Source organism: Uloborus diversus, chromosome 1 (assembly GCF_026930045.1).
Source record: "Uloborus diversus isolate 005 chromosome 1, Udiv.v.3.1, whole genome shotgun sequence".
Taxonomy (NCBI): domain Eukaryota; kingdom Metazoa; phylum Arthropoda; class Arachnida; order Araneae; family Uloboridae; genus Uloborus; species Uloborus diversus.
Window position 1 is genome coordinate 160628173 of NC_072731.1, and position 24014 is coordinate 160652186.

Sequence of the window (24014 nt, forward strand, 5' to 3'; positions counted from 1 at the left end):
ATATATATATATATATATATATATATATATATATATATATATATATATATATATATATATATATATGCCGCCAAAGGTGGGAGCACGCGGTGCCTACACCAGAAGCCAGTTGATCAATGTGGAAAAAATCAATATTTAGTAGACTTTTTTATCCCCTTCTTTAACACCTAAAAACGCCTGGGTAAAGAGTCGCCTGCTGCCGTTTTACTGACTTCTTTTGTGAAACATGCAGCTGTTTTTGAAAATAAATGACTCTGTCTAGTGCAGCTCTGGTTAGTTGAGCTATGACCTTGACTATGTTTATCTGTTTTAGGGGATTTTAGTGAAAAATTGACATGTTATTGTCTCGGATTTTAGCTGGAATATTTTTGAAAAACTACTAAGAAAGTTTCTCAACTCAACTTTTAGCGCCAATTAACCCTCCCTATTTACCGAAACAGAGGTAAACATTGTCAGAGTTCGGAGCTCAAGTTCTCAGAGCCTCACAATAAGTCAATTTCAATCGTCAGCACAATAAACGGGAAATCATGAAATTCTATCTATACCATTTTAAACGTATCTGTTTACTTAAATTTTCTTAGTTTCCTTTTGCATTTTATTATTATTTTTTTTTTTTCCAGTTTCATGTTTTCAATATATAATACCTACAGTACTACTTTCCAGAATTTCTTAGAATAAGCCTTTTTTTCCTGCCGGAAGCACCACTCGAATTTGCCGCCCCTCTGAAGTTGCCGCCCGGGGCAAGAACCTTGGTTTACTCCCCCCCCCGCCCCCCCCCGATCCGGCTCTTGATGCATTTAATAAAAGAAGCTTAGTAAATAATAACAATTGTTAATTTTAATTTTCTGAGCTTTTCCATATTTTCCCACGTTATTTCGAATAAAAAAGTAAATAATTTGAATGTTTATAACTGTTCTGGCCCGTGAGAATCATTTTAATATGAGGTGCGACCGCGGCCGGCCTTGGGGAGAGAAAGGAAGGCAGATAAGGCAGATAAAGCCGCACCTCTTTCCTAGGCTGCGTTCGGAAACGATCCACCGGTTACACCGCGTGGTTAGTCCGGTGTGGTTATGACGTATTTGGAATTTCTCTAGGAATTCCGGTAGAACAGCTGTGTTTCCGAACGCTCGTGGTTAAACCGCGGTAGTTCTAGTTCAGCAGCAAACGACACTCCAATCAACGCGTAACTTTCATAATAGGCAAGTCACGTGCGTTACGATCAAAACATGAAACACGACCGGATTGGCCAACACAGACTTTGTGACGTTTGTGATCTCGCTAACCGCTTCCAGACAGCGGTACCACAGGTTGCTACCAAGTCGACCGCCAGAAAACAACCGCAGTGTTTCCGAACGCGGTTAAGTGACGTCACCGGTTCCACCGCAAGCGTTTCCGAACGCTTGCGGTTGCACCGAGGCGACCGATTCGCGTTTCCGAATGCACCCCTAAAGTCATGTGCTTTGGCTGTTTTCTTGGCCGGTATGAGATCTAGGAAAGAGTCTAGAAAAGCCATTTGCATCATTTATTTTGCTTTTAAAGTATTTCCAATTTGGCAACTCAGACTGACTACTTTTTTGTTTTGCATTATTTTGATTGGATTGCATGTTGTGAACATTTTCTTTATCTATGTGCCAAGCGGTCTTTTTGTTTTCTTGAATCGAATTTTGTCACAAATAGTGAGGGTAAAATACATTTTGAATTCTGTATATCACTGGCAAATATACTGGTATAAATATTGTAGAAAGCTTGATTTTTGAAAGCAGTTTCGAAGTTTGCGAAGGAACGCTTTTTTTCCTGTGTTCTTATTGTTTAGTTTGTCATGTAGTATATTATTCAAGAAAAAATCACCTTCTTACACTGATATTTATTTTAATATCGTATACTGATGAAATGTTTTAGCCTTTGCCGTTGTGTGAAATATAACTCATTCTGAGTCTTTAAATAATTTTAGAACGTAGTACGATTTAATTCTTTTTTTTTTTTGAGCAATCACAATTGCTTATTGTCCTCACTTTTACAGTCTTTGGCGTCTGGTTCCTTTTTCAGCTTGGACCAGGGGCCTGTGCAGGCGGCGCGGCTGCTCCGGTCCTGAGCTATCCGCTTCTCCTGGTCGGAGGCGTCCATGTACTACACACACCTACACCCATGACTTCACGCACACATGCCTACGTGCACACACAGATGTCTATGCACACACACAAGCCTATAGCCTACACACTTACAGACATAATTATGCACACATAACCGACAGGAGGAGAGGCAAGCTTGGGGGGACAGGAGCCGTTTCTAGAAACAATAACTCCAATGAATAGGGTCCTGTCGCAGTTCGTGATTGCAAAAAATATAATTTGAATTCAAAATTTCAGAATTCAAATTAATTAATTTTCTTTTTTTTTTTAATTTTCTTAAATGTTTTTCAGGCATAATTAAAATGCAATTTTTTCTTATCCAGAACATATAAGACACTATCTTGCTGATCCCCGTCTACAAAAGCTGCAGTTCTTGTGTTTAAATTACCTAAAATAGTTGACTTTTTGGTGAAATAAAGGCCAGTTTTTTTTTTTTTTTGTTAAATTGGTGTTCCCGCTCAAAAATATTTAGTTAGCCAATGACACCAAACTAATAATGTAAAATTGTAATTTTTCAAAAAAATAATTTTTTTTTGCTGTTATTTTTAAATCAAAAAGCTTGTTCAAAAGATATGCGTTAAATTGTTTTAAATTATTGCAATCGAGGGTAAAGAATTACCTCAGTGCATTTTATGTAAGGAAATTCATTTCATAAATTTATTAAATTTTTCTTAATTGGATTAAATTGATTCAAAATGAGCAGAGTTTGAAAATATCCAATATTTTGTCATATCCAACAATTGCAATCAACACAACAAAATTCTTCTATTAATAACTGCATGTTCCGATCACACAGATATTTACCTTTCGTCTAAGTTATGAGCATGTCACTTGGCTTGGTGCATTTTTTATGTTTCATATTCATTATTCATTTATTTTAAGCTAAACATTTTGTAGTTGGCAACAATCAACAACTTGAATCACCTTAAGCAATTTTTCTAAAGTAGAAAGTGAACAAGTCACCAGGCCAAGTGACTATCTTTAACAGAAAAGTTCCATTGTGTATTTTCCTATATTACTTAGAGTTACAATCAATGTTTACTTTCATGATTTCCCTACCTATAGAACGATTCAGTGGCTATATGTGTGACTTTCTGACGCAGTTTCTCGCTAACAACAGTAAAATTTTTAATTAATTTATTAATTTATCTTTTAATTTTCTTTAGTATGATAATAAAAATATATCTAGGATAATTTTAATGGCAATATTTTTATTAAGAAGATTTTTTTGTATTGAAAATTCATTCTCTTTTTATAGTTTGCAAAAAAAATGGTATTTCTGATGAATTTTCCTGCCCCAACTGAAGGGATTCATCACTGCGAGCCCAATACTCGAGCATTTCATGACGAAAGATGTCTAGGAAAGGGAACATTATATATTGCTGAAAGGTAGAACTAAGTACATGATTTATTGTTCTTGATCAGCATGGTAGTCCTTGCCTGTCTTTTAACTGAAGCTTAACTATCACTAACATGCAGGGTTGGCTTTCTGCCAGCAGAAACTAGTTTTTGCTGTGCCAGTGGCAGAAACTAGTTTTAACCGGTAAAAACCGGTAGAAACTGGCAAAAATTTAAAAATGTCTTTAATAACTCAAGTAGTTAGTAAATAATATTTGTTTAGGTAAACTAAAAAATTAAACATTTCACCATTTAAAAAAATAAAATCCCATGCTAGTGCCCTTGATTTAGTTCAGAAAGGGAACTTTCCGATTGCAGAGGCTCGTAGTATTTGGATTAGTATAACAAAAGATAAAACGATCATACGGGGGTGCTTAGGAAAGAAGAGTGACATACAGAATCAAACAGGCATTACTGATTGTAATTTGCTCACTTATATGCTTCCTATAAATTGTTTGTGATTGAAATTATCATGTCATGTGCTTCAAGAAGAAAGTGCCAGAATTTTACTTGCCTAAATTTTGTACCTAATGTCACAGCTTTGCAAAACAAATTTTTCCCCTATTTCTCAAAACTTATTTTTCCAGTCAAATTTTTACCCAACACCAGTTACTACATGGTGGACCAGTTATACAATACAAATACAAATGTGACGACCAGCAACAGGCTCTGGGCCCAGCTAGGCTGATCCTAGTCAATTAATTAGTTCCCAATGAAGATCAATGGCCCTCTTAAAGCTATCCACTCCCTTGCTCATTACTGCCTCTTCCGGTAAGCTATTCCAAGTGCCCACGACCCTGCTAAATTAGTAGTTTTTCCTGATTTCCAAGTTAGCCCGAGATTTAAATAGCTTAAAACAATGACCCCTTGTCCTGCTTTCCCCGCAAAAATTTAATCCATTTACATCTTTCATTTTGATAAATTTAAATAACTGAATCATGTCCCCTCTGACTCTCCTTTGCTCCAGGCTATACATGTTAAGCCTATTAAGTCTGGTGTCATAATCTAAATCTGAGAGTCCCCTTACTAATTTAGTTACCCTTCTTTGAACCCTTTCCAATACAAAAATATCATTCTTCAGATAAGGCGACCAAAACTGAACAGCATACTCCAAATGAGGTCTTACTAAACTCCTATATAAAGGCAGAAGAACTTTCTTAGATTTGTTTGAAATAGATCTATTGATAAACCCAAGCATTTTGTTGGCTTTGTTACTAGCAATACTGCACTGTTGACTAAACTTGAAGTCCTGATTTATAAAGATACCCAGATCCATAACATTCTCTGCCTGATTTATGACTGAACCCTGTAAACGATATCTCATACGCTTATTTCCATGACCTAAGTGTAGCACTTGACATTTCCCTACATTAACTGCCATACCCCATTTATCTGCCCATATAGTAATATGATCTAAATCCTCTTGCAGCTGTTTTACTTGTTCTTCATTTTCGACAATCCCCATAACTTTTACATCGTCAGCAAAACAATTCATGCTGCCAGAAATATTTTCATTGATGTCATTCATAAATATAATAAACAAAAGAGGCCCTAAAACTGATCCCTGAGGAACCCCACTTAAAACATCACTCCAATTCGAATGATTTCCTCTCACAACTACTCTTTGCTTCCTACCAATAAGCCAATTTCTAACCCAAAGTAAAGTTTTTCCTCCTATTCCTATGTCAGCTAACTTGCTGAGAAGAGCAACATGCGGTACCTTGTCAAAAGCTCTTTGAAAATCAATATAAACAACATCCACACATTTTTTGTTATCTAAAGCTGAGGTAACCTTGTCGTAGAAATGCAATAAATTAGTAGTACAGGATTTACCTTTCCTGAAACCATACTGCAAACTAGTCAACAGACTATTAGTCTCTAAGAACATCATGATCTTAATTTTGATCAAAGTTTCGAAAATCTTACAAATCAGCGAAGTCAAACTTACAGGTCTATAATTCCCAGCAATACCTTTAGACCCCTTCTTGAAGAGTGGCGTTATGTTAGCCAGCTTCCAGTCCTCTGGCACCGTCCCCGAGTTGTAAAAAGCATTGAAAATATTCAAAATAACATCCACTAATTCCTCTGCACATTCAACTAAAATTTTTGGATAAATATTATCTGGTCCCGGAGCTTTAGTTGCTTTAATCTTTTTCAAATGAAATAAAACCTCCTCCCTGGAAAATACAAAATCCTCAAGCTGTATAATAGCTTGTGTCTTGTTAGTGTCAACTGTTGAGATACAGTTATCATTAAACACACTGGAAAAAAAGGTATTTAGAATATTTGCAATATCCCTATCGTTTTGGATTAAATTTCCATACTCATCAACCAAGGGCCCAATTTGACTGTTTCGAGCTTTCCCAGAATTAGCGTAAGCAAAAAACCTCTTAGGGTTCCCATCGATGTCATCTGCCTGCCTTTGCTCCAATTCCCTTTTCTGAATCCATACCAAGTACTTAAAATTTCGCCTTGCCTTACCATACTGGAGCCTCTCCGTACTCTGACCAGTTTCTTTAAACTGACGAAAAGTGGCTTGCTTATAATTAAGAGCTTCTTTAGTCTCCCTGGAGAACCACATGGGCCAAATTTTAGTACTAACACCTTTTCTCCTAAATGGAACATAGTCCCCAACCTTTTAGCAAGTTTATCCTTAAATTCTGTCCACTGCTGATCTACGTTGCTATTTTCCAATCCTGACGAAAAAAACCTCTTTCAAGCTCTGCCTAAGTGCAACAAAATCAGTGTTTCTGAAATTGGGCACAAACCTAAAATTATCATCTTTGCACACTTCAAATTTAACCCGGAACCTAATGCTGTTATGATCACTATCTCCAATATGCTCCCCTACACACAACCCCTGAACAAAACTACCTATGTCACAAAAAACTAGATCCAAAATTGCCTCCTCTCGAGTTCCCCGAGAATTGTTCCCCAACTTGATCTAAGAAACAGTCACCAATTACTTTTAAAAATTCCTCTTCTTTGCCATTACCAGGATAAAAATTATTCCAATCAACACCCGGAAAATTGAAATCCCCCATTATGATAACGGATCCCTTACTGGACATGTCACTAATAATACGGTACATCTGTTCATCTTGTCCCTGTTTTGAATTAGGTGGCCTATAAATGTTTCCAAAGCGTAGCTTTTTGCCCTTACTGCTCATCAACTCCAGCCAAACCATATCAATATCAGTAGGCTTATCATTTATGACCAATTCATTGCAAATAAAATTGTCTTTTACATAAAATAAAACCCCACCACCTCTTTTACCTACTCTATCCTGTCTGAACAAATTATACCCAGCAATATGTAATAACTCTGCGTCAGATTCGGTAGCCCATGTCTCTAATTCCAATAACATCCAACTTCTCATCCATAACTATGCTTTTCAATTCATCCAACTTGTTCCTAATACTGCGAGCATTGGCATAGAAAACTTTAAGCATGCCTAAGTTGCTTTTATTTAACACCCTGAAATTTCCTAAATTACAATTGTTAACATTACTACTCTTGTTTGTCACTTTATTTCCATTTCTAGCAATACCCAAAAAAATTTCATTCTCTCGATACCTGATGCTTGAACCATGCCCCCCATTCCAACTTAGTTTTTTGACTCCGAAGCCCCTAAAATTAATCCACTAACCATTTTGACCCCTGTAGAGCTCAGATGCAGGCCATTCCTAGCAATCCAATCCCGTTTACAATGACTCCATACATCAATGAACCTGATACTGCGCTAGATGAAAGTTTGCTTGCTCCTTGATGCATTGTCTGCCAGCTCTTCTGTTTTAAGAATATTCTAAAACTTCTCATTTGTGCATAGTAAATTGAGAACCTGTTTAGATTTTTGAAACCAGCTTTTCTAAGAGGCAATTGCAGGGTCCAAACAATGTAACTTTTGATTTTGAATTGCGATAATTTTGTAATAAAATTACAGTACTTTGGTTAACAATTAATTATTTTTTACATGCATTTTCTATTATATATCAAGAATTAATTTTTCATTTAGTGAGTTTTTGCCAGTTTCTGCCGCAAAGTGGCAGAAAGTGGTTTTTGCCATGCCGGTTTTAACCAGTTTCTACCAGTGGTTTTAACCGCCTCGGCAGAAACTTGCCAACCCTGCTAACATAACTAGTTGCTGATTAGTACAGTTTTAGACCCGAAATCCAGAATGCTCAGGACTGCGACCTTTATGGATTTTGGAGTCAGACTCAAAAAATTGTGATATTTCCTGTCATGCAGTATTTGTCACAATTTTCCTTGCTGCGCTTAATTTCTTTTATTTTTTTCATTAAGTGAAAGTACACTTCATTATGCTAAAACAAAAGTCAGAAATAATTTGCAGTGGTGTATAGTAGATGGATGTTTTTTTAATATTATGCAGTGTGCCTATTGCTTCAATAAAAAATCATATTTTTACTAAAATTAATTTTGTGCTATTGTTCAATAGGATTTGTATTGCATACTTATAAAAAGAGAAAAATAATTTTCGTTAACCGAAAGTGGTTGTTAAAAGATTGCTGCACGAGTACAGCAAGATGCTTATAGCTTATTTATGCATAACATATGGCATCGGAAAAACGTTTTTAAAAAAAGCTGAACTTGAAAGTACTGTGTTTTCAACAAGTAATTGCCTAAAGTTTACAATTTTAAACTTTTAAAACTTAAAAAAAAATAAATGAAATAATGTACAATTTTCTTTTATTTTCTTTTAAATATTTAAGGGAGAAGCTTCGGATATTCCGGATTTTGAAATTTGGGTCCCATACTGTAAATGCAAGTTTTGACGCTCTAACAATGACAATGCGATAAAATCTCATTTGTACTGACGAAACAAAGCTACTTGTGACTATGCAAATCACTATGTGGATTAATCACTTTATGCATTAAGAAACTCCCTCTGCTTGAGCTACTTTTCATAATCACAGAGCAACTAAGCAGCTGTGTTTCGTCTTGTGTGATCCAGGTATAAAGCTGAATTATGTGTGGCATTAATATGAAAATTTATTGATTTTATATAATAAGACGTTTGTTAAAGAGACATATTATAGGGAGAATTTTTATTAGAGTAAAATTACTAGTCCTTAAGGTACTAGCAGGCCCGGATCTATAAATTTTGGACCCTCTACGAGAAATTATCAGGGTTTCCTAACCAACCACTGTATTGCCCCCCCCCCCCCACCCCTCCAATAACTAATTTTTAAACGAGTAACTTTAATTTTTAAATGAGCAGGGCCCAATACAGGTTTTTACTACCACTTTTCGGTACTTTCACAAAAACCTTATTTTAAAATCGGTACTTTCACAAAAATCAAGTTATAAAATCAGCAACTTCACGAAACTTTGAAAATCGACACATTCTAAAAACAATGTTAAAAAAATGAAAGTTTCACAAAAACCTGTGTTTTAAAATAGAAAACATGTTTTTCTGTTTAAAACATAGCTTACCTGCTCATGAAATAAAATGCTAAGATGATTTATATGAACAATCGCTTAGGTAACAACTATTTCATATTAGTAAACTCAAGTTTCACTGTTTTTCGCCAAATTGCTTTTAAGCAATATTTTAGCATCAGTTTTAGGGGATGGTGATTTCCTGAATTGTACACAGTACAAAGCTTATTGAGCTGAGATACAATGATATTTTCCCTACCTCTTAGGTCCCCCCCCCTCAAAAAAAAAATCGAAATATTAGTTAATGACATTTGTACTTTTCGAACTCACGTTTAAATTGCTCTAATTTTCTGAGACAAGAATTAGAATGTGCCTTTAAAAGATCACAAAACCAATGCTGATAAAAAAAAAACTTTCGCAAAAATAGAATATTGATACAATACTTTCATAAAAATAGGTAGTGAGAAAAAAATCCTGGATTTGCCCCTGATTTGTAACTTTGCTTTTAACTGCTTCAGTATTTCTATTTTAATTAAGTTCATAATTGTTGAAATGTTTTTATTTATGTATTATTATTTTTGGTTTTGAGCAACTATGTGGCACATTTAATGTACTGATGTTTACAACAATGTTGAAAATATTTTCAACTTCTAAAATGTGAGTGCAGGTTTTGTATTTATTTTTAAAAAATATTCTTTGGTTTTGTGGGCATGGGCGCCTTAGTGTCGTGCACTCCCCGTACTGCGATATCTGTGGGAACGTAGATCCAGGCTTTTCTACTAGTATTTTATTCAGATAGATCTTTTATATTGGTATGTAAATGTATTAAAAACTTTTTTTAATGTCATTTCTTTACTTCTTAAAAAATAGTGCAGTGTGTTGGATTTCTGAAGGAGGGGAAGGCTTTTCTGTACCTTATCCATCTGTTTCTATTCATGGTGTCTCTAAAGATGCAAGGAATTTCCCTGAAGAGTGTCTTCTAGTTTATGTTGATGGTGAAATATGTAAGTAAAACAATTGTAAAAACTATGCTTTTGTCCAAAAGTGAGTGAAAATAAGATTCTAGCTAGACTTGTTGTGTAGCAATTTTTAAAAATCTATAGGGTCTGGTGGGGTAAAGTGGTCATACGTCAAAGAAATGGCTATAGCTTGGAAATAAATTTTGGAATGAATGTGAAAATTTTATTTCAGAGTAGGGGGGTTAGAAACTGCATTTTGAATACAAAATTTTACAACTGGAAAAATGTTATGTGGTTAAAAAAAATATGTTGGGTGAATATGAAAAATTTTAAAATCTAAACACCTCTTTTAACTTTCTCAGGAAATTTTGTTTGTTAGAATAATGAACAGATGGACTGCACAGGAAACTTCCTACATGTCTCAAGAACTCTTACTCGTTAGCAGTTAACTCAACCTCTTTTTGATAATTTTTTAGAGCAATTTGAGTAAGATGGGGTAAAGTGGTCATAATATTAGGCTTAACGAATATTGTTCTTGTAAAGTCACTTAATATTTAAATATAAGGCAGATATAAATTAAATATTAATTTCACTTAACATGTATTGTTTTTACAGTGAACGGGGTCAAATTTACGAGTATATGCGTGTGCATACGCATATATTCGTGTAAACACGTATATATATACGTATTCACATAAATGCACCAATAACTATGTATATGAGTGTCTGCAAGTATTTTTTATCTATATACAGATATACATTCGGCTATACACGTATATACTGGCTTAAACTCGTATATATACGAACAGTTATATACTCAGGTAGACACGTATATACGCATTCGTACTCGAGTAGACACTTACATACAAGCTTATGATATACATGTATACATGGTGACTTTAAACTCAAGAGCAAATTATTAATAGATGTTAGAAGGGAGGATAAGAAGCAAGAATCATAGGGAAAGTATGGTCAGTAACACAAATTTGACGCGCTACATGCACGCAAAGCCAGAAACTGATGGATGCAAAACAGGTCACAAATTTATTTCACAAAGACAATTTTACACAACATTTAAGGTTTCAAGAAAGTTTTAAAGGGATTTATGAAATTTGTGGAATGCAGCTGTCGCACGCGGAACACGCGTCGCAATCACAAAACACTCTCTTGCAATAACGAGACTTATGAAAATCTTTCATCAGTCGCTGTGCCTTTGTTGCGATGCACGTATTAGAGCTACTACAGGCTATAACTTTCAACAACTCCTCTAAATATGTTGTTAATGTACTAAAATGTTGGGTAAAATACTCTTTGTGCAACAAATTTGTGACCTGTTTTGCATTAATCAGTTTTTGGCTTGTGTGCATGTAGCGCATCAGCAACCATAAGTTTCTCATAATTCTTTGCTTCTTATCCTGCCCTCTCACACCCTTTAGATTTTCACTCAAGAGTTTGGATTCACTCTGTAGGCATGCACATATAGAAGCGTTCATACTCGTGTATGCATACATGTAGTGGTGTATTCAAGTAAATGTATGTATATGCGTCTTACAATCTTGTTTACACGTATACATACGTATATAATCGTGCTTCCATATATATACGAGCATATACGCGAGTAGTCATGTACAGATACGCACTGGATGTATCAACGAGTTAACTCGTGTATACGTGTTCTTGTATGTATGTACACTTATATATGCATATATACGTCTACCGTACACATATATACTCGTGAAGACACGTATACACTCTTATAGGTTATCCCGTAAAAATTCTTATATACTCGTGTATACACGTATATGCTTGAGTAGGCACGTGCATGAATGTAGCTGATGTATACATGTATCTATTCATATATAGGAATGTGTTTACTTACTCATGTTCACAAAACACGTATATACTCGTGTATGCACGCATATACTTGAGCATATACTTGTAACTATAAAAACAACCGAACTATACAAATATTTGGGTTATTTATAACGGTTTTGCAGCTATTTTTAACTATGACCACTTTACCCCATGCTATGACTACTTTCCCCCACCCCATGGGGTAAAGTGGTCATAAATACATGAAGAAAAGAAAGTGTTATAAAACTAATTAAATCAATATTTTTTTTCCTAAAATTCAATGTGCCGTGTTCTTTAATAATGCAATGTAAAATAACAATGAAAAAAGTTGAAGTTTTTGAAGAAATTATAGCATTTTGTCCACCTAAGTTGAAAACCTACGATTTTATGACCACTTTACCCCACCAGACCCTAAGCTTGTTTTGAGTACTCTAGTTTGAACAGTAGTACATCAGAACTTCAACTATTCGAATCAGTTGAGATCGGACTCAATTTGGATGATTGGGTTTTCTCCGAAAAAGGGCCAATCTTAACTTAACCTAATACTGCAGCGATTCTGAACCGGTGGTTCGGCAAAAAATTTGACCGGTCCATAGAGATTTTTGTTCGTCCAAGTAAAAATATTTTCTTTACTCAAAAAAAATAAATAAAATAAAGAAAGGAAAACCCAATAAATAATATGCTATAAGATCTTTTGCATGCATCTTTTGTTTAAATTTCTTTGGTTTTAATAACATTTCAGCAATGTTTATACTTATGTGTAATTATTACAATAAATAGGAACTTATTTAATTTTCTTTGTAATAGATGTTTAAAACCAAGTTAAGTTTTATTTATACATTTAGTAAATCTTTTTTTTTTTTTAATTTGTAAAGATGGAGGGGGGGGGGCACTCAGCCGTTCACATAATTATTTCACTAGTGGTTAACGGTCCTTAACGTAAAAGGTTTTTTGTTTGTTTGTTAGTTTTTTTTTTTTTTTTTGCAAAAATAAAAAGAAAAACCCCACAAGTCTGTAACAAATTCATATGTCTTTGATGGTCAGCTTATGTAAGGTTTCTTTCGTGATATTTGCCAAGAAAAAAAGAGAATCGGAAAAAACGTTACCAGTCGGCGAATTTTTTGCAAAAGCTATTGCAAGTCCGCAAGTCACAAAAAGGTTGGGAAACCCTGCGTTACTGTATGAATGTTCAAAATGGGAGAAAAAACTTTTTCAAGAAAAATCGCTTTTAATAAATGGAATGAAAGGTCAGTCTTTTCACCTATTAATGTGGGGGAAAAAGGGTCTCATGTGAACACGCGGCACATGTGAACATGGCTTGTTTTACTGAGACCGCTTCAAGCAAAAAATCTGGAAAGATTCTCAAGGACAATACCAGTTGTACCTCTTGGACAAACATTTAGAGCAATGAGCCATTTTATGTTTCTGTGGTGGCAACTTTTGTTTTCACAGGTGTGGAAAAAATTTTTATTAGTCTTCTTTATGTGATAACATTTTTGAAACTAACTGCTAATCTAAATCTAACTATTACGAACCATTGTATGAACACTCAAGAAAATTTATGATGTTTAAATTTTTTATTAAATTAAAATTTTTTTTTACGAATTAGCTCTAAAGTAGACAGCGGGCACTTGTGAACACGACATCTAGGGGGTACAAGTGAACAATTCCCATAGCTGCTCTCCTTAATATTATCATTAGTGTAGATATTGTAAGTGTTAAAAAATATGTAAATATTTACAATTATTATTTTCCTATAATCAGTTTGCACATTTATTGTTAATTGTAAAAATTTTAATAAGCATAAATTAATAAATATTTAATATTTTTATTTTTTAAATTTTTTTGTTACTAAACATTTGATCCATAATTTAGTGTTATATAATACTTACAGGAAATAAAAAAACACAATATGTTTTCATTTAATTAATAACTGAAGTTCAAAATCATTTTAAAATACATTATCAAACAATGTATGAAGCTTAGAAGCAAAATATATGTAGAGTAACCCTTACATAAAAAAAAATCTTTGTATTATGTAGTCATATAAGTTTTTGTCTAGTCTATTCAGTGATCAGAACAGGCTACGAGACTTCAGAATTTGATAGTGTGCAGTTATGTGTTCGGGAAAAATATTTTCTTAGTGAAACAATAACTGTACAATTGAAACTGACGCAATATAGGTTACAAACCCTTGAAGGTATTATTTAGGTATATGCTTCATATTGAAGAATTTTCCCTAAAATTTGATGCTTCTGCATTTTTACCCGTGTTCATCAATGCCTCAAGCCTGTTTGCATGTGCTTCCCCCTAGGGGCACATGTGAACAACTGCAGACATTTTTTAAAAACACCCTAAAGTAAAGAAATATATTTTTTTTAATTCGAAGAAAATCCATGACACAAAGAAAAGTGTCATTCATGGGGACACTTTTGTGATGAGAAATTTTAAAAAATTTTTTGAAAAATAAAGGAATGAAAAAATTGTTTACATGTTCCCCTTTTCCCCTGCTAATTAGTGTGCCACATTAAAAGCGAATTATAGAATTGCCCTATGAGGCGGTGACTCGTCATCCCAATAATGTTCACACTGCGGCTACGTTAGCTCCATGAAAGGAAGGATGAGAGTGTGCAGAGACAGCATTGCTAGTTTGCAAATCAGAAGACATTTTTTTTAATTTATTTTTTCCTTGTTTCCCTGAATTCTGAAAGCAATTTGGATAATTGGAGTTCTACTGCAGTTACATGTTAACTTATATACTTTTATCCAACCAAGTGTCAAAAATATTGGCACTGGCACTAGGCATCCATTGGATGTTGACATCATATATCCATTGTCTGTGCTGGATATAGGATGGCTATTCGTCCTTAAATTTGGTCTTGGTTGTGTGAGTTTGTTTTTTTACATAATATCATCTCAAAACAATTAATCACAAAACATGTTTCATACCAGGGTTTCAGATGAGTTCATAAGATCTTTAGCAAAAAAGCGAAAATTGGGGGGGGGAAAAGCTTAGGCAAAATGTTAAAATGTCAGAGGATAATGTTTGTTCTTGTTTCCATTCAAAATACAATGATGTAAGAATCAGTCTTGCATAATATAGGTGAACGGGGGGCATTCGTAGAAAATTTTTGGTTCTGCAAAAAAAATTTTTGAAACTACAAACATTAATTTAAAATAAAGAAGAATTTTTTTTTAAAAAATTCCACACTTTATTTCTGTCTCTTCTGAATCTTGTGCAAAATTAATCGAAAAAATAATGATTTCATCTTAAAATCGTGATCATAGTACGCTAATTACTTAAAGGCAAAAGAGTAAACGGTAGCAAATGGAGACTGCTTCTAATACGACTGTATGGTTTTTTATTTTACACAGCCTAAATCGCTTAAGAAAAAAATTCAAGCTGTGTAAAATAAAGAACTTTACAGATTACAGAACGATCTCAATTGGTGAATCCTCCTGTAATGGAGATTCAATGCATTGGCATTGAGAGCAAAAAAAAAAAAAGCACAGATAACCCACACCTCATTAATTTTAAACTTTTTAGCAGATAATATGCAAGAAAATACAGTGTTTATTTTTGCAGAAAAACTTAATTTTAAACAAATAAGTAGTTTTTGTTGATTTGTTTACAAAGTCGAATATCTTCATAAAATTTTCAAGTAAAAAGCAGGTAGCTCATGTTTTACCAGATCTAGATGATTTTTTTCACTATAAAATGAAAATAGTAATGATCATGTGATTTATATTAGGCAAAAAATAATGGTTAAGGCAGTTTTCTTAAGTTGGTGAAAAGTAAGCATAAACTAGATGTTATTGAAAAAACATTTTCAAATGATTTTAAAGCTTTTTCTTTTCGCTTTTTTTCATATTTTTATATAAATTAAAGGTAAATTCGGTAAAGTAATTATTTGCAAAAAAAATTTCAGTTAGGATTTGTTTGCAGAAAGCTTTTCATTTTATCTAAGTCTGGTAATAATGCAATATTTATTGCCATCTTTATCCCCTTTGCTTTCTTTTCATAAACAGCACTTCGTGAAGAAGCTAATGCTGAAGTAGTGTCTAGAGATTTGCAATCCTTGTCAGTTGATGACAACAGTCATGGTGATGGTGTCCATGCTAATGATGGTGATGATGATGATGATGATGAGAAAGAAATAATGACAAAATTACGTTTTGTTCCAGATAATAAAATAATGTGTAAGTTTTAAGTTAACTTTTTCTTTTTTTCATTTTGTATACTTTGGAAAGACAGTTGAATGTAAAGCAGAAGGTGATGTGGCTAATGTAAATTTTTAAAAATGCATAAAAAAAAAGTTACTGAAAAATGAGTAGTGTAGTGAGTGATGTTACATTATTTCAAAAATTGAATAACCCAAAGACTTAATATGCTTTACTAATTAATTTTTATGTTTCTCAATAAATAGAGCATTTATATTAAGTATTTCTTTATTATTAAGTTCTCGTTTTACATCTGCATTTGACTATTGGAGTTTTTTATTCCTTCTGTGATCAATAGTTTGGTGTTGTTACAATCAAGTATATGTTAATAAGGTTGTTTCAATGTATAGAAGTAATTGTGTTCATATTTGCTTTAATATTAATATTTGTCTTGATCTGTTGTTTACAGTGGATACGTTATTTCAAGCTTTATCAGAGTGTCAAACTATGAGTTGTGCAAATGAAGTAGAATCTGAAGGTGCGTAACTTTTAGTTGCTCTAAACTAGTTTTGAAATTGCTATTCTTAGTTATCCATATTATTAATTTCTCTGTGTAACTGTAACCCTATCTCCTCTAGACTGGTAATGTCTACCTGGTCAATACTAATACTGTTAGATGCAGGATATCCATGGAAAGCCATTCTATCCTGTCTCACCCCTTTAATTCTTAAGGAGCCAGACATGCAGGGGTAGAAAACATTAAAATCATCAACTGTCACCCATCAGTGGCAAGCCAACCAACAGCAGTTAGCGACCTGAGTTGAAGCCTCCTAATATAAATGTTATTTTAAGACTTCTTTATTTAATGTTCACATTCTTCTGTATTCTGTTACTTATTTATTCCTTAAAATTCATCATTTTTACTTTCCTAACGCAGTAGACTCCTATTTAACTAGCCTCCGCTTAACTAGATCTCTGGTTTGACCAACGATACTTAAGTAAAAGATGAACAAGTTTTAAAAAATTACAAAATGCTTTTTTATTCTATTTTTTTGAAAGTTAAAAAAAAAAAAAAGTTTACTAGTGGTATTATACTTTCTTTGCAATTGAAAGATAATGATTAAAAGAGTTCCAGTACGTGAGTAAAACAGACTTGACTGGAGTTCAGTTAAATTATAGAGACAATCACAGAGAGCATATTGGGCAGTCATAGAGAAGCCCGTCATGTCACAAGCTGGAGCAAATGCATTGGAAATGGCATTATGTTATGTGACATAACAAGCATCGGCATTTTTCTTCATTGATGTAATGCTATTTTTTTAAAAAATAGCAAACTTATGCAGCAAGTCGTAGAAGCTCCAATTTTCTTCAGAAAAAAATGACTGAATTTTCAAAGCATTCTTCTTCATGGTATGCAAAAATTTTTCAAATTGAAGTTAGTTATTTAATAAATGTGTTTTAAAATTACTCTTTGATTGTTAAATGCTAATTGATGTTTGATTGTTTATTACAGCGTTAAATAGTGCATTTTCATCAGTAACTTTTTTTTTTCATTCTCGCTGAGCCGGATCACCCCTGGCCCCAATTAAGTCTACTAATTGAGAGTCTACTGCATTTTATTACCAAAAATAGAACATTAAATGTTTTAACAATTATTGTTTATCATTATTTCTTTTAATATGTGTCAAAAATTTTCCTAATTATCAAAATTATATACTGCCTAGAATGTCTTGTGTTATTTGTTTAATAACTTTGAAAATGAAGTCTTCCAAAGTTTTGAACATACAATATTCCTTTGAGTTTGAAGAAGCTATTATTATAAATTTTATAATTTTCTGTTCATAATTCAAAAGTTAACTTAGTACTTTTATTTTTTTAATGTAAAAGTAGAAAATAAATAAATTCAATAATCAAGAAAAAACTTTTTAGACTTAAAACATATTCAGAAACATTCTTTGAGGGAAAATTTTACATTAAAGTTCAGTCTTTATTATTAAACAAATCACTGTACAGTTTTTGTATTCTAAACTTCCAGTTGGCTCTTAAAATTTTTGATTTTCTATAATGCATCATACTCTTCGTGTCATTTTCTTTTTTTTTTTAAATTCAATTCATCCAAACCATTTCCTATGGCATCCTTGAAGCATCTATTATTAAAAATCTATTTAACGGGATTGCAGTAGCCAAAGCATTGGAATTGTCGTGATGTAAAGAAATCAGACTGAATTACAATCAACGGGGCAATTTCAGAGGAAGGCTCAAATAGATGTCATGCTATGATTTGCAGTAGATTAAAATAAGACTGGAATAGCAATGTTATACAAATTTGTAGCATGATAGTCAATAAATAACTGAAAGAAACTAAGGTAATCATCCAATGATAAGGTATATTTTGACACTTGAGATTTTGGCACAATCACCAAATTTTGGGCAATTATCATTTTGCTCTGGCTAAATAAGTGACCCCGAAAACTTGATTGTTGAAATTTTATTGCTATTTTGATCCACATTGGCTAGAGTATATTGAGTAAGTATGTGGTGAACGAGCACAACAAGCTCGGTTGGCAAAGTGATCTAACAGTTAGATATTGAGGTTAAATGTAATGTTTAAAATTATAACAATTTATTTTCAGAAGAGAATACTGCAGATTTTCCATTTACTATTAGTGAAGCAAACGGATTTGATATTGAAGATGGGGATGAAGATGGTGGTAAGAGTAAAATGATTTATATTGAAACTTAATTGATTTGCAAAATCTAAATGCAAGTTAAACTTCTTCTCTGAAAAATATTTAAGTTCTAACATTTAATAAGTCTTATATGTGTTAATCAATGGCGTAAGTGAAGCATTTACTAAAACTTTGTTTGTTTGAGATGAGAGTATTGATATCAACTTTATATTCTAAATAAATATATTTTGTTAGACCAGACCATTTAAAAGTCTGAGTAAGATTATTATTTTTTTTTTTATTTCATATTTATGTCAGTTATATAAAGGCTCCTATCAAAACGTCAAACAGTAGCTTTAAAAACCATCTTCTTGTGACTTTAAAACCTTAAGGCTCTCTTTGGTTCTGTAACAGTAATTGGTTCTGCTTTCCAATTTTAAATAAATGGGCATTTAGGCATATGTGTTCAGTTCATATTAAGTTCAAGTATAAGCTTGAACATGAAATTATTCTTCAAGATTTAAAAGCTTTTCCACTATCTGCAATGAACATTCATTGATTATATTGAATTTTCATAAATCAGTCAAATAAAAAAGAAAAAAAAACTGAAAGGAAAAATCGTCACATGTTAGAGGGGGAAAAAACCTTGAAGTTTTTTCAAGTTCATTCATATGGTAGTTTTCTTTCCTGAAAGAGATTTTTTTTTTTCAATATTCATCTATTTTTTCATAATCTTTCATGTTTTCAATACATTTTTATCAATATTTGTTTTATAAAAAAAATTATAGGATTATTGTTGTATCTAGTTAGTACTTCATTGAAAATTATTATTTTTCTCTATAACAAAGTATTTATTTAAATTACATTTTTTATTGGATGTTACATTTTGAACTAATTATTTTTTTATGAGCAACATTTAAATGAATAAATTTTTAAACAGTTCTATTATAGTTTTAGATGAGGGTCGTATGAGAACACTTTTGGAGTTGTAGTTTTTGTGCCTATTAAAAAACTGCGAAATATTAGTTAAGAAATTCAAATTTGCTACAAAGAACTACAGAACTTCGCCTTGAACCTTATTTTTAAAGTTATCTTACTAAGTGTAAAAAAATTATAGGATTATTGTTGTATCTAGTTAGTACTTCGTTGAAAATTATTATTTTTCTCTATAACAAAGTATTTATTTATAGATGAAGGGGAGTATGATGATATGGAAGAAGATCAATTTGAAGATGCTGAGCAATAAACAAAAGAAATATTTCTATTGTTCATCTGTACAGTATCACTTTCACTACATTGTCACCCTTAAAATTCCTTTAAAACATGGTTGAACTATTATTTTCATATTTCTATTGTAAAATCTTTCAATAAAGGAGTTCGTAAATTTATATTTTAGTGTCCTAATATGTAAGTTAATTATTGTGTCAAATTTTGTCTGTTGATTGCATGAAAAATTACATTTTTTATTGGATGTTAAATTTTGAACTTATTATTTTTTTATAAGCAACATTTAAATGAATAAATTTTTAAACAGTTCTATTATAGTTTTAGATGAGGGTGGTATGAGAACATTTTTTGGAGTTGTAGTTTTTGTGCCTATTAAAAAACTGAAATATTAGTTAAGAAATTCAAATTTGCTACAAAGAACTACAGAACTTAGCCTTGAACCTTATTTTTAAAGTTATCTTACTAAGTGTAATTTTTACTTAATTTGTGTAAATAATCTGTACTACAAGTAGTAAATATTTTAGAATTTTATTTTATTTTAAAAAAATGCATATTTTAAAGTGAATTCATTTAAAAATTGGAACTCAGATTTAATCTTGGAAAGCTTATTTTATGGCCAGAGGGAATAAATAGATAGCAAGCACATCAGTAATGGTAGATAGTTAAAATAAATGCAATCAAAAAAATTTCATGACAAGTCAAATGGATGTTATTAATGTTTTTTTTTAACAATAATTTTATGAAATAAGTTTCAATTTGAAGTTTCAAAGAATCTTCGCATATTCCCCCCCCCCCCCTCCCTGCAAATAACAACATAAAAATGGCAGAATGTGAAGGTTTTTTAACATTTTGGTATAGTTTTGTGCAACTTGTCGATATTCGATTTCCAAAATGTGTTTTCAGAATTTTGAAATTCATTTAAAATTTATATTCCTCTTAGAGCTAATACGAGGTTTCCATGCAAAAGAAACAGATGAACATCAGTGAATTTTAATCAGTTTTAGTCTCAAGTTCTTTATTCAATAAAGCTTCAAGTAAGTCTGAGTCTTGATCTTCTTGACTTGTCAACTCTGGTTGTTCCAGGTCAATGAGATGATCTCTTGTATCTAAGGTATCTCTCGCGAATACACCGCCTCTGCATTTCCACTTAATTATCCCAATGAGGGCTGCATCCGATGACTCTTGCAGAGCTTCAATCAATCTGTGAAATGTTAGGTGAGCTCTTCCTATTCCAAATAAGATACTGCAAAGTTTTTTCAGTTGAGAATTGGGTGGAAACTTTCCTTTTGAATATAATGCACCATAGGCTGCTTCAAAATGTTTACCAGCTGTGAAATATGATCGCTGGAAGAAAAAAAAGAATTTGTGTTTAAATTCTTTACTAAGGTGAAAGCTAACATAAACAAATAAGATTATATGAAACAGCTCCTTAGCTGTAACTTCTCACTCTTTGATGTTGTATATGTATGACTCCCTTACTATAATTTCTGCTGTTAATTTAGATTTAATCAGGACTTAGTTTCTAAGTTCAAGAGTCCTATACTGCCATGGAAAGATAAATAGTAATATCTGCAAAATTTTTATTTTTCTTTCTTTTTTTGAAGTTTTTTTAAAATCTATTGTACTTTAGCTTTATTGTACAAGCTATATTGTTTAGCTTTATTGTATTGCTTATTTAGTTTCCCCTGAAAAGCAGGGGACCTGAAAATAAAACACAGTAAGAACGTCGATCCAACATTTCCCGACTGTTAGTATGGAATCCAAAATCCTTTTTTTTTCCCCAAATATTTTAAAAAGTTATTTCTGCAGTACTGCCTTTTACCTTCCTATGGCAGTATTATCCCCATAGCTTATTTTTGTGCTTAGATAGCCTGAATTTTGCCTTACATGCTAAAATTTGCATAAAATTGAAAACAAGCTCTGTAGATCAACTTCTGTGAGAACCTATGCTAATTAAGCATGGTCATCAATCCAGGTTTTTATATTTAGGTCCACATTTTGTGAAAAATCAAATTTTTGGTGAAAAAAAGTTTGGGAGGGGGGGGGGGAGGATTTTTCTTTATATATTTTGTGTAAAACTAATCCTGTCGTATCTTAAAGCCAATCGTGCTTGGCTAAAACGAATCTAATCTAAAATCACTAAGGCCTATAGGACGTCACTGGAAATTATTTGGAAGCTAGAGTTCTTTTTTTTAACTGATGTTTTGATTTTAGACAAACTAATTGTACTTAAAAGTAATGAAAGAACCGATTTTACTAATCAAATTTTGTGCAAGATCATGTTTTGAGGTAGGGGAAAAGGGAGCACATGCGAGCACGGGGCACATGTGAACATGGTATGTTTTACTAGGATAACGTCAAGCAAAAAATCTTAAACTCTCAAATAATAGCAGTACCAGCCCTACATTTTAAACAAACTTTCAAAGCAAGGAGCCAGTTTATGTTCCACTGGTGACAGATTTAGCAGATGCTGATGTACTTTTATCAGACTTCTTTGTTTAAAAATATATTTTAAACTAATTAATAAGCTAAGTTTAATTATTGCAAACCATTATATGGACATTCACATAAATTTATGCTAATGTTTAAATTTTGTAATTAAATTTAAAATTCTTAATTTTTGAAAATTAGTTCTAAGTTAGATGCTGGGGCATATGCGAACAGTTCTCATACCCTCTCGATAAGTATAAATATTAGTGTAGGCTTATTATATAGCTGTTAAAAGAGATGTAGAGATTTATAATTATTATTTTGCTGCACTCAGTTTGTAAATTTATTGCTAATTATTGTTACATAATTGCTAATTATTTATTTTAATTTTTTTTTAAATTTGTTATTTACTAAATAGGCGGCTAAGAATTTAGTTGTATATGATATTTAAAAAGAAAATAAAGACAAAATATTTTTCTTCAACTAAAAACTGAAGTTTAGAAATTTTTTTTAATTCATCATCATATTCTGTATGAAGCTTAAATGCTTTATATAACAAGAATATACTTTACATGATAAAATTTTCTTTTTATTGTTTCGTCTTCTAAGATTTTTTCTTGTTGATCTATTGATTAGAACATGCTATGAAACTTTAAAATTTGACCGTGAGCAGGGTTCTATAATTCAGAAAAAATATTTTTTTAATAACAGCTACTGTAAAATTCAAACTGACAGTATAGATTACAAATCATTGAATGTAATTAGTATCTTCGTTAATGTTTCATTATAACGAGTTTTTCGTTGAAATATGATGCTCGTCCTGCATTTTTCAATCATGTTCACATGTGCCCCAAGCTTGTTCACATCTACCCTCCTATAGGGACACATGTGAACAATTGAAGACATTTTTAAAAAAATTCCATCAAGTATAGAAATAATTTTTTAAAAAATCTGAAAAAATTCCATGGCACAAAGAAAAGACTATTCAATCATGGGGACCTTTTTTCTGTGAGAAAATGAAAATATTTTCTGAGAAATTAAGAAATGAAAAAAAATGTTCACATGTGCCCCCTTTTCCCCTACGTAATTTTATTTAGTGGCCGCTTTTACAACATACAATTTCATGAATTCAAAGTCAATGCAAACTTCATCTGTTCCTCAATCGACCCCTGATCAACATTCAAGAAAATGCTCACATGTATTTCAGTGACTATCAAAAAAAGAAGACAATAATACTTACTTCTGCTGTTTCGATCTGTCCAATATTTATTGAAGAAAATATAAAAGGAATGGCAAACTCATTTTCTTCAGCAAGCTGTAAGCATTTCATTAAAAGTGTTTTTGATTCTTCTAGGTTTCCTCTCTTCTTGTGAATTTCAGATAAAGCAAAGTAGCCTGTACAGATTCCATACTTGTTATTATTTTCTTGGGAAAACTTCAGATATGATTCAAAATTCTATAAATGCAGATAACTCATTACTTCATGGTACATTTTAATTATTTTTGGTGAGAGAAAAGCCTTAGGTGAATACAAATGCTTACTTTTGTATACATTGTCACAAACAGACCTGAATTTACAACAAAAAAAAGTTGTAGAAGTACTACCAGAGGTCAAACTATTCGGTGCTATCCTGAAATTTATTGGATTTTTTTTTTCCCCCAATTGAAGAATCCCCAAATTCTATATTAGATTTGCAATCCAAGATATTTTACAGTATTGAATATGAAGTTTATTCATAGTTAGAAAGTGTAAATTAAGTTTTAAATGCATCATTCAGCATTCTTG

The 24014-nt window shown here is 32.2% G+C and overlaps 1 protein-coding gene across 2 annotated transcripts; it reads left to right on the plus strand.

Annotated features, from left to right (window-relative positions):
- The first annotated feature begins 1558 nt into the window (after positions 1-1558).
- Positions 1559-19959, plus strand: LOC129222524 (methylosome subunit pICln-like). Of its 2 annotated transcripts, none has more exons than XM_054857039.1 (7): positions 1559-1682; positions 3388-3518; positions 9799-9932; positions 15771-15941; positions 16372-16440; positions 18536-18613; positions 19762-19959. In XM_054857039.1, exons 2-7 carry the CDS (start codon positions 3400-3402, stop codon positions 19815-19817), a joined length of 627 nt encoding a protein of 208 aa, XP_054713014.1. In that variant the 5' UTR covers positions 1559-1682; positions 3388-3399; the 3' UTR covers positions 19818-19959. The 2 variants fall into 2 exon arrangements, with proteins under 2 accessions (XP_054713014.1, XP_054713020.1); XM_054857045.1 differs by having other exon boundaries at positions 1611-1676.
- The last annotated feature ends 4055 nt before the right edge of the window (positions 19960-24014 follow it).